The 14,886-nt window shown below is 38.3% G+C and overlaps 1 protein-coding gene across 11 annotated transcripts in view; it reads left to right on the top strand.

Moving 5' to 3' along the window:
* The window catches only part of LOC131067563 (uncharacterized), a 225,361-nt gene that overhangs the window by 55,337 nt on the left and 155,138 nt on the right, over positions 1-14,886 (top strand). For 10 of the 11 annotated variants that reach the window (XR_009111842.2, XR_009111843.2, XR_009359122.1 and 7 more), the window contains 2 exons: positions 9,040-9,610; positions 9,734-9,844. Coding sequence is in view for 6 of the 11 variants with exons in the window: in XM_058002641.2 (XP_057858624.2) it covers positions 9,040-9,610; positions 9,734-9,844 (682 nt within the window). In the remaining 5 variants the exon portion in view is untranslated. The remainder of the gene's footprint in view (positions 1-9,039; positions 9,611-9,733; positions 9,845-14,886) is intronic. The other variant, XM_058002642.2, reaches the window with a different exon arrangement.

The following is a 14,886-nucleotide window of genomic DNA, read 5'->3' on the forward strand; positions in this document are numbered from 1 at the left end:
AGTCATCTGCATGATGAGGTCTATCCCTGTTCCTTCTACCAATAAGCATGCCATTTCTTCATACATTATACTCAGGGCTATGAATTCTCCTGTGAGTTTTGATTTCGCTATAAGCTGAATCTTCAGAGGTGTACTGGTATTGATCTTTTAAATTAACAAATGCATAATCTCTACTAGATGTACCTACTTCTTGATCATGAAAGGATAGTCTAGTTGAGTTGCTAGCACTTTTAGCTTTCGGGGTAGCTTCTTGTTTTCTTGAATCAGCTAATGCATCATCCTGTCCTTGTGGATCTATAGACTGTCTTCTTCTTTTGATCTTCAAACTTTCAGCTATGATTTAATTCTATGTTTGATTCAAATAGAGGTGCCACTTTTCACTTGTGAAGAGAAAATGTTCCCTAGTGATGAGCAGTAGATTCAACTTAATGCTAATACAATTTCTAGAACAAGATAAATCTTTCAAATCTTCAATAGCTCCCTAACAACAATGCCATTTATTAGCCATCAAACATGTATCTCCACCAATCTTAAATACTAGCACCAAGAGTTAAGGTTACGGAAATTGTCCACAATGGTAATGGGTAAGACTTATGATTAGACAGTGGCATAAATCAGCCAATTCTTGTGAGTAGGTATACTCACATTGAGCTTTGGACTCATCTAGACCCAAGAGGTGTCCCTAGAGGTATTCTCAATATGATTTTCAATAAACAAAACCAACTACAACTATATCCAATGTATTTTGTACCCCAAGATTTGTCACTAGGCCAAAGTCTAACTAGTAGTGTAAAACCTCTTTTTTAGCTGATAACATCATTATTGCACATGTGCAAGATGAGTGCATAAATGACATAATTCTCCAAAATAATGGCTTTTACAGTTCACTTAAAATGTTCACTGGGTCATACCATTGAATTGGCATGTAGGACCTTAATCTACTTCTAAACTATTGACAAGGATAGGTTTTCTTGTTAGGAATGTGATTGATCATTCAGTTCCAAGGTAGGTGCCTATTCTAGTGGAACATATAGTTCTAGGCTGAGAAGAAGAAGACACACTTGCAAATAACATCTGAAGTTGGATTTCTATGCACATATAAATCAGACATGCCATATCATACACTTTTGCATACTTAATAATCCATGTCAATGCTGCAAAGTCCATATGAAACAAAAGAATGACCACCACCAAAGCTTGTCAATTATTTAGAATCCTGTCATATTCATCAAACACTAGTTAAATTCATGTTCACAAAGGTGGCTAGAGGAAACCCACAATTGCGTTGAAAGATTCCCCTGAAGATTTATAAACTACCATGGAGACATTCAATCGTAGACACAATTAACATTTGAAATCTTTTATGTGATTTACACAAATGTTTTGTCCAACTACAAATTGGACTTGTAGAAATTGAACCTTAAGAAACCTTTTACCCTTATAGCCCTTGGAAGCAAAAAAAGATCAATATTTTTTACATCTTGCGTCCCTGTATTCATAGCATTTTAATTACAAGGATTTAGGAAAGCCATTGGGGGTTGCAAGGTCTTTTTGCCAATCCAGGCAATCAATGCTTTAGCTCATTTTCTTGCAATGGAATCATCCTTCAATCTAGTGCTAAATGACTAAGGGCAGCCAAAATTGAAAATAGCCTTCTAGAAGCTTGGTACTTGTCTATAGGCTTCCAACAAGTTAGGGTTTCTTTTATAGTGTTCATGCACCCACACACATTTTTAGCTTGTCACATGGGCTTGCATGTGGATTTGTGCCTTTGATGGGCTCAATGTTGTTTGAACATGATCTGGATGGCTTTACACACCCACCACATTCACTTTTGGTCATTGATGGCATCTCGAGGTCATTTGTAGAGGTGGGCTGTGGAATAGTGTGTTTCAGTGGTGGGGCTTCACAAAAACTGGTGCATGGACAATGCATAGAGGTAAAAAAACATTATAGAGGCCCCATAGATGGGATTTGGGAAATCATGTACTAGATGCCAAGGAGGATCAATAGATGCGAATCAAAGAAATTGCATGTTGAATGAGGAAGAGATTTGTGGATTTGAGGAAGTTGAATGGAAGGATTGCAAAATTTGGGGTTTTGGGATATCATATGATAGTTTGCTTTAGGTAGTGTGGCATTAAGAATCTTGGGGATTTGTAGAAGGAAAAGGATGAAGAGGAATGGGGATTGAGGAATTCACATACTTGCTACCAGAAGAAGGAACATAGGAAGCTAGATGAAATAAAAAAGGTGTGAGAAGAAAAAGGATGAAAAAGATGGCAAGAGCCGGTTTTTCGGATTACAAGGCAATTGGTGCATTTTGGGGAGAAGGGGATGAAGAGGCCTAAAATCCTACAAATGGTAGTGAAGATAGTTGAGAATCGAGAAAAGGAATACCTGGTGCCATAGATGTAAATGAAGGGAAACCTATTAGGGGATGAGGATGCATGATGTCGCATCCTTTCGGAGTAAAGCATTAAATGAAGTTCAAGGTCTTGATGAAGGGTAGAAATTAAGGCACAAAGAAGGTAGAGATTCAAGGATCAGGTTAGGAAAAATTTTGAAAGTTGAGAAAGGAAACATATGCTAGTGTATAGACTTTGGGATTACAAAAAATGTAATCGAAAGTTGAGTGAATTTGAAAAAACCTAGGCTCAAAAAGTTAGAAAGCGAGTGAGGGGTGAGGGAAATGGATTTGTGACGAAAATGATGAAGGAAATCAACAAAAGAAACTTCAGTAGGCAATGCAAAGTGGGGTTTTGGGGATTTGGGGAACAAAAGGAAAAGGTATCAAGGTTAGGGAAGACCCTAAAACCTACCTGGATGCAAAAATTTTACCTAGACCATAGTTGTAAAACTTAGACTCTACAATTACTTGATAGGCCCAAAATTTTTAAAAGCTTGCGGACTCGCCAAAAATAAGGGGAAAAACTCCACAATAACTTGGCAATTTTATTGAACTTTTTAATATACATAAATTTTCAAATGTTTTTAAAAAAAATGCATGTTACTAAATTTGTAGAATATATAAATTTATAATTAATTTCCATTATATATAAATGAAAATTAAAGTTTAATACATCATAGAGCCCAATGGGGTTGAGGGGCAGTGCCCCTCATGGGGGTTTGGGGACAATGGTCCTAGCAGGGTTGAGGAGCCTTTAAAACCACACAAACCTTCATGTTGCATGCCATTTCACAATTTTATCACATAAGAGTGAAATTAGGTGTTTGGTAGTTTTTGTTTATAAATTTTTTTTCTAAAATTGTTCGAGTCACTTATGCTAAAATGAATATGCTTCTTACAGAATTGATTGGATGCCCTATGTTACATTCGTGCACTACCATGCCTTGAGTTGCTGTGTTTTCTTTTCACATCCTGAAAATGGATGAAAACCCTTAAACAAATTTCGTGTTTGGCTTAAATTTGGATTTATATAAAATGTTGGCAAGTTTTGGATACGTTTTGCTTAAAAAAGCCCATTTTTGCGACTTTTTCAGGAATTATCATTGCGTGTTTTTGGAAAAATTAGTGATGAGTTTTTGGATAGTTAACTTATTGCTGCTTTTGGTGCACAAAAACTCCTAGAGTTTTTCATTTGTGACCTAGACAACTAATTTTTTTTGTTGTTGAATTTTTGCAACTATGGGCACGACTAGGACATAGGGAATGCAAAGCATAACATTTGAGCACAAAGAAACCATGGGGGCGCATTTAAAGACTTAATTGAATGGATATAAATGATGGATAAGGTAGGGCCTAGACAACCAAGGAGACATGTCTCAGAAAGTTTTTCAATTTGAAGGCATTCAAAATATAGAGCTAACAAATTAGATACCTAGTGGGTCAAACTTGTAGGACTTGTTGAGTCTTGTATGCAAAACTCGGCCATGGTGCCATGTGGAAAATTAGGGGGAAAAATATACATTTCAATTGCAAGCACAAGAAAGAAGAAATAAAGAGAATCAAAGTTAAACTTACAATTCATTGAAACAAAAACCAACATAGTTATTAGTTGTTTATAGCTCTTTGGCTTTGACACTTGTTTTTTGTAGAGTTTGGAGGACTCTTGAAGCTTACTTAATATCAATAAAATTATGAAAAGTGACATGTTCCATGAAGGTTTGTGTGGTCTCAAAGGATTTAGTTTAGGATTAGTGGTGGGGATTCCTCACCTCAATCCTTGCTAAGGGTGTTGCCCCCAAACCTCTTCAAGGAGGACAATCCCTAGATCTCATTGAGGGCTACCACCTTTAGACCCTTGCTCTAAATGGATTCATCTTTGGTGATTAGAAGTTATGTGTTTTGGCGCACTTACATGTTTGCTTATATAAGTTGTTCATGAGGTCTAGTAGGCTTGTCCTTGACTACCATTAGTGCATGGTAGTCAAATCCTAGTTCCAATTGTTGTCCTATCTTAAAACCTCAAGGATATATCTCCCCAGGTTTTGCAAAAACTGAAGAAGAAGAGAATATGCTTTAATCCTAGATGTTGCAACAAAACCACATCACTTGGCCCAAAAACATCGAAGGAAGAGGAGGTGGGATTAAGGCTCAAAGAAAGCCAATGCCACATGTTTGGAAGAAAAGAGATCAAGGATGCATGGTACCAACAAGCCAAAGTAATGCACAAGGAAAAGCTTGGACATTAGCATGCAACAAAGAAGATGGATTAGGGGAGGTGGATTCCCCTTTGTTTAAAGATTTGAAATCCCTAGTGCATTGCAACTAATGGAAAGAATATTTGAAGGTACTTTAGCAGTTGGGACAAATTAGTGGTAGGTGAATAGGAAATTGAATAGTGAGGTCCAAAGAAAAGGGATGAAAAGAAGCAAAATCCTAGAGGCTCGAAAGAAGATAAAAAATCAGGCATTGAGGATCAAACTTTGGAGATATTGCTTATGCGGTATGAGATCAAAAGGTTTCTCGAAGGCTCAGGACTAAAAACAAACCAGGTAGTGGGAGGTAGAGAAAATAGATGCAATGATTGGGGAGAAGGGGAATATGATTACAAAGGAATGGCAACTCAGGAAAGGAAGTTTTGAGAGTGCAGAATTGTGGAGGTTAGTGACATAGGAAAAAAGAATGAAAGGGATGTTAGTAGGGGAAGACTTGAAAGCTTTGCAAAGAACCAAGAGCAAGCACATAGGCATGGGGACATAACAGAATGGATGTCGATGTGTAGAAGTTTAAAAGCCGGATGGAGAAAACAATGTGGGACTAGGTGAACAAGAAAACATCATCTAGGTACTCAGAAAGGAATAGTCTATTTCTCCAATAAGGTAGGATACTTAACACAAATTTTTGCATTTTGAGACATTTAGGTAGTACATGACAAGAATGTAAGGGAGGCAAATAACAACACCAAAGCATAAATCTAACGAAGAGAGATCATTGAAGGAATTGTTTAATTGGTTATCACTATTGGGCATAGGTTGGCCAAAGTCCCAAATGAGGCACCACAACTATAAAATTCTATAGTTTTTGGGTGATTTTGTTTTGATGCCATGAATATCATAATCCATAAAATGCTTGAGACTATTTAAAAATATTGTTTCCTTCAACTCAAATCTGCTTTTGTACTTATTGATCATTGTATACTTATCTATGTGATCAAAGTAGCATCTAATTGATAAGCTTGTTACATTTTTAAAGTTGATTTATTGGAGGGTGCATAGTATAAGCTTTAAAATCTAAAAAAATCTTTATATTTCATGGGTTTTCAATTACGTAAGTCTTTGCCTAGTCTAAGTGACTAGTCCAAGTCCAAGTTGAAATTTAGCTTGCTGAGTTTGACTCTTGTAACAATGATATAGATAATTGTTATCGTTTCAATTTGCACCTTTTAGTGCGAGACAAAATACAACAAATGTGTGGTAGAACCTCTTTTTAGATTAGAAGGGGTAGCTCCCTATAAATAAAAAGTAACCTAAAACTAGAGAATATGTACTTGCTATTCACAATTTTTACAATATATTTTTTGGGTTGATTTAGAGTATGCAATGCAAACGAACTAAATAAAAGAGCCTATCTGTTTTATTTTCTTATCCTAGATCACAAGGCAATTCCATATGTTATCCCTGTATAAGAAAGTTTTTAGTTTATTGATTGAAAGAAATCCTGACAGCTACACAGTTGCGTTGTTCAGTCAAATGGATTGAACAGTGCAAGTACACATACAAATTGAATAGGCTGAAACACATAAACATGAATAATATTGTAAATTAAATGAAGGACTTGATAAAAAGAAATGATGCTACCTTCTAACCAACCTGCAATTCAAAGTTTTAAAACTTGTCAAAGCAATTCAATCCTCAACACACATAAAAAAACATCTCAATTGACATTTAAAAGCAAGATATGTGTAATTAGTATCAAAATTTAATTGAGTGAATGACAAATTCCGAATGATGATAAAACTCCAGGAACAATAATTCGAGCAATATGCAGGCATGAGAATTACCATTTTTCCATTAAGTGCAAAATGGTATGTATTTATACAATTTATAGAGCATTGTATGGAAATAAATGAAAGATTAACTAAACTTCTACCCCAACTACTGATTGTTTGTGGGAGTTGCAAGCTTTATTACAAAATAGTATATGTTGTCACTTTCAAATGCTGACTGGGTGATGTTAAATATTCTCCTCAATTTGGTGCTGATTAGGCATTTTTGTTCTATTCTGGTAATTCGTTCCATTCCTAAAGCCATTCTTCTTGTCTTCTAGTGGCAGAAAAGAAAACAGCAAACCTTTTTAAGAACAACTTTTCTAAAATTTTTCCTAAATCTTTTTATATTATGTATTTAGCATTCCTCAATTCTTACTATTTTCTCCATCACAATTATTGCTTATCTCTTCATCATTTTTAACGGAAATAATGTAACTTATCTGCAAGAATTAATTAGTTTAAAAAGCTAAACCAAGACACAACAATCTTCATGACTTGTTTGGAAAACATTACTGTGGATTTGAATTTGATATAAATGATAACAAATTAATGACAAGAATGGACATTGAGTTTTGGTTTCAAATGGGTACACCAATAATGTGATGCAGTAAGTCAACTAAGCGAATCATACATACAACTGTTGGCCTCACAAAGATACTGCACCTTTTCAAATACAAAAAACTTTTGTAGCAGTGGACGCTCCCAAGGTGGTCATATCTCTCCACAAAGTCTCTACTAACAAAAAAGTTTGCCCCATCATTGAACCCCTTAAGATTCATGATGAAATCAATTCAATAGCAACCCCAACAAGTTTAAATGCATTCTGTTATACCAAATTGAAGATTTTGTTAAAGCTTCTTAAGAAATGGTACATTATTTAAACGCTAAGAGAATTTTTACTCACTGATAAAATGCTGCCCAAAGCCCTTGGTACATAATTCATCCACACTGCCAGCGCAGCCCCAGTATTATCTAGGTTGTCTCAACCAACAATACAGCAACCAGGATAATATTAGCTGTGCCAAGCTATTGCACTGGCAGAACACTTGAGTTTAACACCAATTACCAGAGTGTTGCCCACTTCTCTTTTTTCTGCCTCCAAACTCTCTGCTTGATTCCCTTTTTGGATCCTTGGGAGACCTGAAAGCTTTGCATGCTTCAGCTGGAAGTGGTAGCGGCCATGGTAGTATGATTGAAATGTGTACATCTGCATGCTAATCCCAGTAACAAATGGGCATGGCTTTGCCTGTTACTTGGTGGCCATGGCCCAGTAAGAAAACCCCAAACAAGAAAATGAAAACCAATTTTTACTTTGGTGCCCTAACCCTTCTCCAACTCCTGATTGACTTGTTGTAACATGATTTTTTAAGGCTAAGACATGTGCCCCTGGCACCATAAGTAATCATTTTGATGAATAAACCTGGGTCACAGCTCATGCGAGATCATTAACAAAGATAGCAAAAGCTTCACTTAAATATGCACAGACCTTGTGATCTTTAAAGATTAAAACATCTTAATATCTTTTTTAACTTATAACCTCTAAAGCTTAAGAAAAAGAACCAACAATATCAAGCATTCACTATGGCAGTGTTGAGTGGCATACCAACCACTGGTCTATTAACACTACCTAACAGTGTGCTAAAACAAAATATGCTCAGTAACAATCGTTATAATTGACATCAAGAGACTGGACAGTCCTATAAAATGACAACTCAAGAAATCCAAATCGATCACAACACACAACATAGTTGATATTATAGAAGCAATGTGGTTATGCCATTTATCACCAATTTGATATGGAATCACTGTGGTTTCATCATGCAGTCCACAGTCTATATCATCCAACCAGTTCACCCATGTCTTTGGGATCCTTCACCTGTACCTGCAACCACATGGTTCATCAGCAGTATCTGCCATTCCAAAAACCAGTACAATAATTAATCTCTAAGCTGATCAAACTTAAATTGAAACTGGAATGACAATATTCATCTTAGCCCCTAATATTGATTGCAGAAACTGTTGTTACATCCATATTTATCTTAAGTTCAAATTAACCAAAAAATGAAGCATATGATTAACCCATTCAGGAGGCAGATATGACACGTTGTAAATGGTCACATTTTCCAGCAATCCTGTTTCTGAGGCCTAGAATCTTGACAAAAGGTGCAGAAAATGACTGTTTCTGTGAGCAAAGTTTGGTTTCCCTAAGAAACTAAAGGATAAAATGAGGGTGTTTTTATATCTTGAAGTTTTTTGCTGTCATTGTGGTGAACTTTTCTCTCTTTAATATGATCCATAAAGTTCTGCTGAGCAGAGATAGACATTAGAAGTCTCAATTCAATAAAAAAAATATTGCGAATTTTGGATCTTCAGAAAATTTATTTTGTTTATTTCAGTATTTTTGAACTTCCTTTCTTTCAATTCATTTTTTCCAAAAATGCTATACTTCATATGAAAAATACTCGTGGATAAGAAAGGCTGAATTTATATTTACCTTTTCAAATTAATGAATCCTTTTGGAATCATGTTTCAATGTTAGAAGTACATTATTTTTGCTTACATTGTTGGATGCCATCTCTGGCAGCTGCAGAGATAAAGTTGCTCAGAATCCAACTGATGATTCTATAGAGGGACGAGGAGTTGATGATTCAGATGATCTGGAATATTGGGATGAGCTGGCCTGTGGAATTTACAGCATATCGTTGGACTCTGGTAAAGAATTTGGTTATAATGAAAAAAAAATGTTTGTTTCTATTGTCGGCAAAGTTGAGAAGCTTGACTGGTTTAATCCCCAAATAAAAAAGTTGCTAAATTGGGAAAGGTGCTTTGTGGTCCCTGGATCTAATGATAACATTATATCCAATTTTACATATTCTCATGGTGTTAATAATACCTTGTACATCAAGAACAATGACTTGATCTCATCAGTCATAGAGCAAAAAGATGCAAAGTTGGCCTATGTGGAGTATTTTGATCAGAACCCGATGAAAAGTAAGATTGCAACAGCAGATAAACAAGAAAATACAAAAATGATTTTCAGAAATGATGCCAGTCAACTAGTGATTGACAATGGGCTTGAGTCTAAAGAAATCCAGTTATTTGAAGGCATGGAATTTCTTTCTTTGAATCCACTTCTGCAACAAAATCATGCTAAGGTGCAAGTTTTTCAGGATACAGTTGATTTCAATATTCTGTTGTTAGATCATAAAGTGCAGCTTGATACTATTAAGGAAGATATTCACATAAATTCTACATCCATGGAATATCCTGGATTGCAGGAAATGACGACTAGCATTCTTCAAGATTCTTTTACCTGTTCAGCACAACGAGTTCTCTTTGCTCTGAAGCAAGCTGTGATGCGCCGGACATGTCACAGCCACTTTAATCAGGTAGTGTACAATTTTGGCACAATATTTATTTTAAACTGCATAAAGATACTCCTGTGTTGATTAAAAAACTGTAAAAGTTGAGTGCCTTGTCATTTCCTTTGGGAATAAGCCAATTGAAAACTGAATACCTGGTCCGTTATTTGAGAATAAATGATAAAAGGTTGCATTATGTTGACTTTCTTGTGACAGTTTAAACCACAATCTAAACATGGTAGACTCCCTGACATATTGGAACATGATAGGGAATGTTCAAACTGTGCTTTAGTACTAAGGCTTTATACTAGCAAACTATATGAATTAAAGAGAGCCTATCCAAGATGATACAAAGAATGGACAACTCAATGATCCATTTGGATGTTGGTAGTGTTGACGGGTGTTTTATGACCACACCAACACAGAATAAAGTTTCCAAAGGACACTCTATCCTCTCTTGAGCAAAATCCTATGTATGTTAAGATTGCGAAAGATCATACAAGCGATTCCAAGGTTCCTACTGCAAACATGCGACTTTGTGATTTATATGAGCTTGTTTGGCTTGATGTATGCTAGTAATCCAATGGGGACCTATGCAAAGTGAAACAATCTTTAAGGAGACTTGAGCAAATTTGTATTTCAAGGAAATATGGCGAATGATTTAGCAATAAGTATTTTTTGAAATGTTTTCTCAATGGAATATGCAAAAAGTAAATGAGTGAAGGGATTGAGATTTTCTAATCTAAATATAAAGAACTTGAAAGACAACAATTGCTCAGGTGGAATCAACCACACTTTGTTTCGCCAACCTAGACAACTATGCAAGGGACGTGCAATCTTCAAAGGTTGTGTTAAGAATTTTCATACCATCCATGAACACCATCAAAAGAACAATGCACATACACATAAAAGGCTCAATCCAACCTTACACTGCAAGTAGAAATCATCTATTTGCAAAAGATATGAGCAAGTGATTTCATCATGAAACAATATTATCTATCTCATTCATCTAATTGCTGGAAAGCAAATCTAAGCTACTTGAGGAAGGGAAACCATGCAAACTTCAAAAGAACAAAAGTAATCACCAAAATCCTATGAATTACTCTTATTATCTTGATAGCTTATAGCAACAATTTCATACAAATTCTCCCTCTTTTACAAATGAAGGGGCAAACCCCTTTTATAGGCCCCAAAAACTGAAATGGATGACCGAGATCAAATCAGAAATCAAAGGCTGAGATTCCTCCATGCAAACCCTAATTAGGATTTGACGAAAAATGACCTATCTGGTGCCAAGTAGTGGGCCAAGCAATAAATAAGGTATCATGCCCACTATGTATTTAATAGCCCATCACTGGAAATAGGGCGTCCACTAACCATTATTAGCCCACCACTCCATTATGCACTTAATAGCTCATCGCCAAAAATAGGGCTATCACCATCTCTCTCTTTGACTGCAAATGCTATGAATCTGGTCATGATGGTTTCGAGCTCACCTACGAAGACACTTGGCGCAATCTCGAGCTTATACTCCAAAATAGCTATGTCCTTTTCACACTTGCAGAAAATCTTCTCCCGTCCTGGCATTGGCTCCTTAGTTGTGCGCAGAATGTTTGAGAAAAGGGAAACATTCTCCAGATGATCCTATGAGAAGGATTCCACGAAGAAGAATTCTTCCAGCCTGTTTCTCAAATTATCCACTGTCAGCTCCTCGTTAGTTAGTCCCTTTGCAAATTATGCTTCGATAGTATTGAGGATTCCTTCCTGAATGTTCTTGATCACTTTCCTCAATCGAGATGACTCTTCATTTGATCTTTGGAGTGTAGAAGAAGGGTTTTGACATCATAAAATTTCACAGAATGCCTTCTTTTGGCAAGTACCCTTTGTGTGCCCTTCCTCTTTGCACTCAGTGCACCATATGTCCCCTTCGTTCCGACCAGTGCTTCTCATTATTTTGAATTCCTTTCTCATTCGCTCCATGTCTTTCTGGAGCGCTTGCACCCGTTTGCCAGCCTCATCGTCGCTGCTGCTTTCCCGTGAAGAGTCATCGTCCTCGGATGAGGATTTATTACTTTTCTTCTTCTTTGATGTTTTGTGTTCGCTCTCCAGGTCCATCGCCCTATTATAAGCGTCGTCGTATGACGTCGGGGGTACAATTTTCATCTTCCTCCGTAGGGAGGATTTCAACCCTTCAACGAACCATCGTTTCTTCAATCCATCTGCGGGTTGGCTTTCCATTTTACCCAAGAGTTCTTTCAGCCTCCGACTGTATGCCCGTACTGTCTCCTTAGTACCTTGTTTGGTACTGTATATCTCCGTTACAATTTCATTGTCATCACGGAGCAACCGAAACTCCCCCGTGAATTCCTTCTGTAGATTGGCCCACGTGGCCACTTTTTGCTTGTCCACATCGGAGTACCAATCTATGGCAACTCCTCGTAACGTGACTGGGAACTGCTGTACCTAATCATCCTGGTCTGTTACTCCGTTGGTGGACCAAATGGTTTCACATGTATGACAGTGCCGTAAGGGGTCTTCCTTGCCCTCCCCTGTGAACTTTGGCAATTTTTGTTTACTCGCCATCCCTCCGCTAGGTCTCGCTCCTCTAATTCCTTGTGTGCTTGTACCTGGCGATCCTCTGCCTCCTGCAACTGAACCTCCACTCGTGGGTCCTCCGGAAAAAGTTGCTGACACCGAACCAACCAAATTGCCTCCCGTACGGTACCCTTGTGCTCCCTCGGCACCTTCGGTCATACCGTCACCTTCCGGTGTCTCCCTCCGATTGTCCTCTGAAATGGACAAATTCTTTAGCAAGTCTCTGGTAGCGTCGATCAGGTTTAGACTTCGCCTTGTTTGTTCCACCAACTCTTCGGGGCTTCTTACCCTACGGTGGTATTCTGGCGAACTGTAGAGTTCTCCTTCGGCACCCTCCGTGACTCCTTCTGGCAGCCCTACAATAGTGTAGACAGTGTAGTTCTCTCCGTCTATCTCTGCCTCCGCAACCTCCGTGACACCTCCTGGGTTCCCTTCGGGCAACCCCTCGGCCGGTCGTCCCTCGGCAAGCTGCCTTAGCCTACGCCTTCGTTCTATCTGCTGTCTGAGATTCAACGTGGTTTGTGCCACTTCCCATTCGTCACTCTGTATCTTTTTATTTTTGTCCTTATTTAGTCTATTGGGCATAAGTCACTTCCATACACAGCAAACACACGCCATGTACACAAAAAAACTTTTATTATTTTTATTTTTATTTTGCCTTTCGGCCACAATTTATATCAGCAGTGTGTCGGGATTATTACAAGGTTCAATTTCCTCCTGGCCTGGTGCCATCTTGTTCCGTTTCCTGTCGGCTGTTCTCTTCGTAGCATTGCAGGATTTGTTGTCGTCGCTCTTCCTGGGCAATCTCCTCCAGGCGGGCCTGTTGTGCCAACGATGCCTGTGCAAGCAACCGGGGGAGGTGGTTCATCAACCGGTTTACTGCCGGGCTAACCTCCAGCGCTGTCCACACGGCACTTGGTGGGATTTCTGCCTCTGCCGCTTCTCGTCGAACGTATGTCTGAATAGCTACCTGGAGCAAAATTGAAAATTCTCGCGTTCCGTGTCTTCTCCTTTGTAAAGTTCTGTCCGCGCGTCGTCGGCCTCCGGGTTTACCTCACCAACGGGTAGGCCCATTGTGTCTGTGCGCCATCCGTGTCTTCCCTTCCCGAGTTCGTCTAGGCAACGGCGCCAAATGTTTGCCCTCTCGGGTAAACGGTTAAATGCAGAACGTAAATGCACATAACATAATGGAAATATATTAAATAACCAGCCTCTATATTAATTCCACCGTCCATGTACAATAAGTGCTTATAACATTACATCTGACACGACTAACATGCTGATACTTCGAAGAAAAGGTACACAATATATAATACCCGAAGGGGTGCGACACAACCATCGCGACTCCAACTACCTACCCGTTGGCCAACTAACTGACCGTCGTAACTCATTATTACCGACGACAACATAAACATAATATAACAACATAACATAATGATTATTCCCGGCAACACCTTCCCGGTAGTCACTGCACAATACCATCGAGGGAAGTCATATGCTTCATTTTCTTTGATGACTTCACCGTCTATCAATGCTTGTTTGAGACTTCAATCAATGCTTCTAGGCATGGAATGGTCATGTCCTGGCAGATGTGCGTGACTTCCCATGCTTGCTCCACATTCTCAATTCTGCGAAGGATAGCCAAGATTCTCCAGTATATCCGAGCCAAGTCCTCAATGAACTTACATGTTGCAATGAAAATGTTCTCCACCCATTTCTTAGTACCTTGGGTGATTTTTCTCATTTCTTCAAGTTAATCAATTGATTCCTTTGGAAGAGTTGTAGGAGGAACAAAAGCCTGGTCTTCTTGCCTGAATGGACGCATTAAGCGTTGCACATACCCATAGAGAGCTTTGTTCTCACTTTTCAATTTCTTATATTTCTCTTCCATCTCCTTCGTCCTTTGCTTCAGTGCCTGAGAGGAATCATCAAAATCCTCAATCACTTGTGCCTTAGTAGCACATCCTAGATCAACTGTTGTCACATCATATTCTTTTGGAGTGATTTCACTTTTGGCCTTGTCAACCCTTGGCATTGCCACATGTAGAGTCCTAAATCTTGATTCATTTTGGTTACCTTAGATAATTTCTTTGCCGCCTTCTTCTCTATTGGTTTGCTTATCCGGCTTAGAAATTCTTAAATCTCAAGTGTAGGATCAATTTCTTCCATTGGCTCCTTTTTCATTCTTTCTTTTAGCCAATTTGGAGCGGTTGACTGTTGATCATGTGCTTCTAGCAGCTCTTGCTCTTGAGTTACTTCCTCAAGGAGCCCCAAGTCTTCAATTGTTGTTACTTTGAAGCAATCCTGGATATGCTGCTCCGTATTCGGAGGAAGTTCTTGCTCTTTATTCCTTTGCTAAGAAAACCCCCCAAAAGCATTGACACTTAGTGTATCTTGTGCCTTTGAAGTGACTTGGTCCTCTTGTGTTGAATCTTGCTACTTCTCCTATGAGGATGCCAACTTCTTGTACGCTT

The sequence above is a fragment of the Cryptomeria japonica genome, chromosome 10 (genome assembly GCF_030272615.1).
Source record: "Cryptomeria japonica chromosome 10, Sugi_1.0, whole genome shotgun sequence".
Lineage (NCBI taxonomy): Eukaryota > Viridiplantae > Streptophyta > Pinopsida > Cupressales > Cupressaceae > Cryptomeria > Cryptomeria japonica.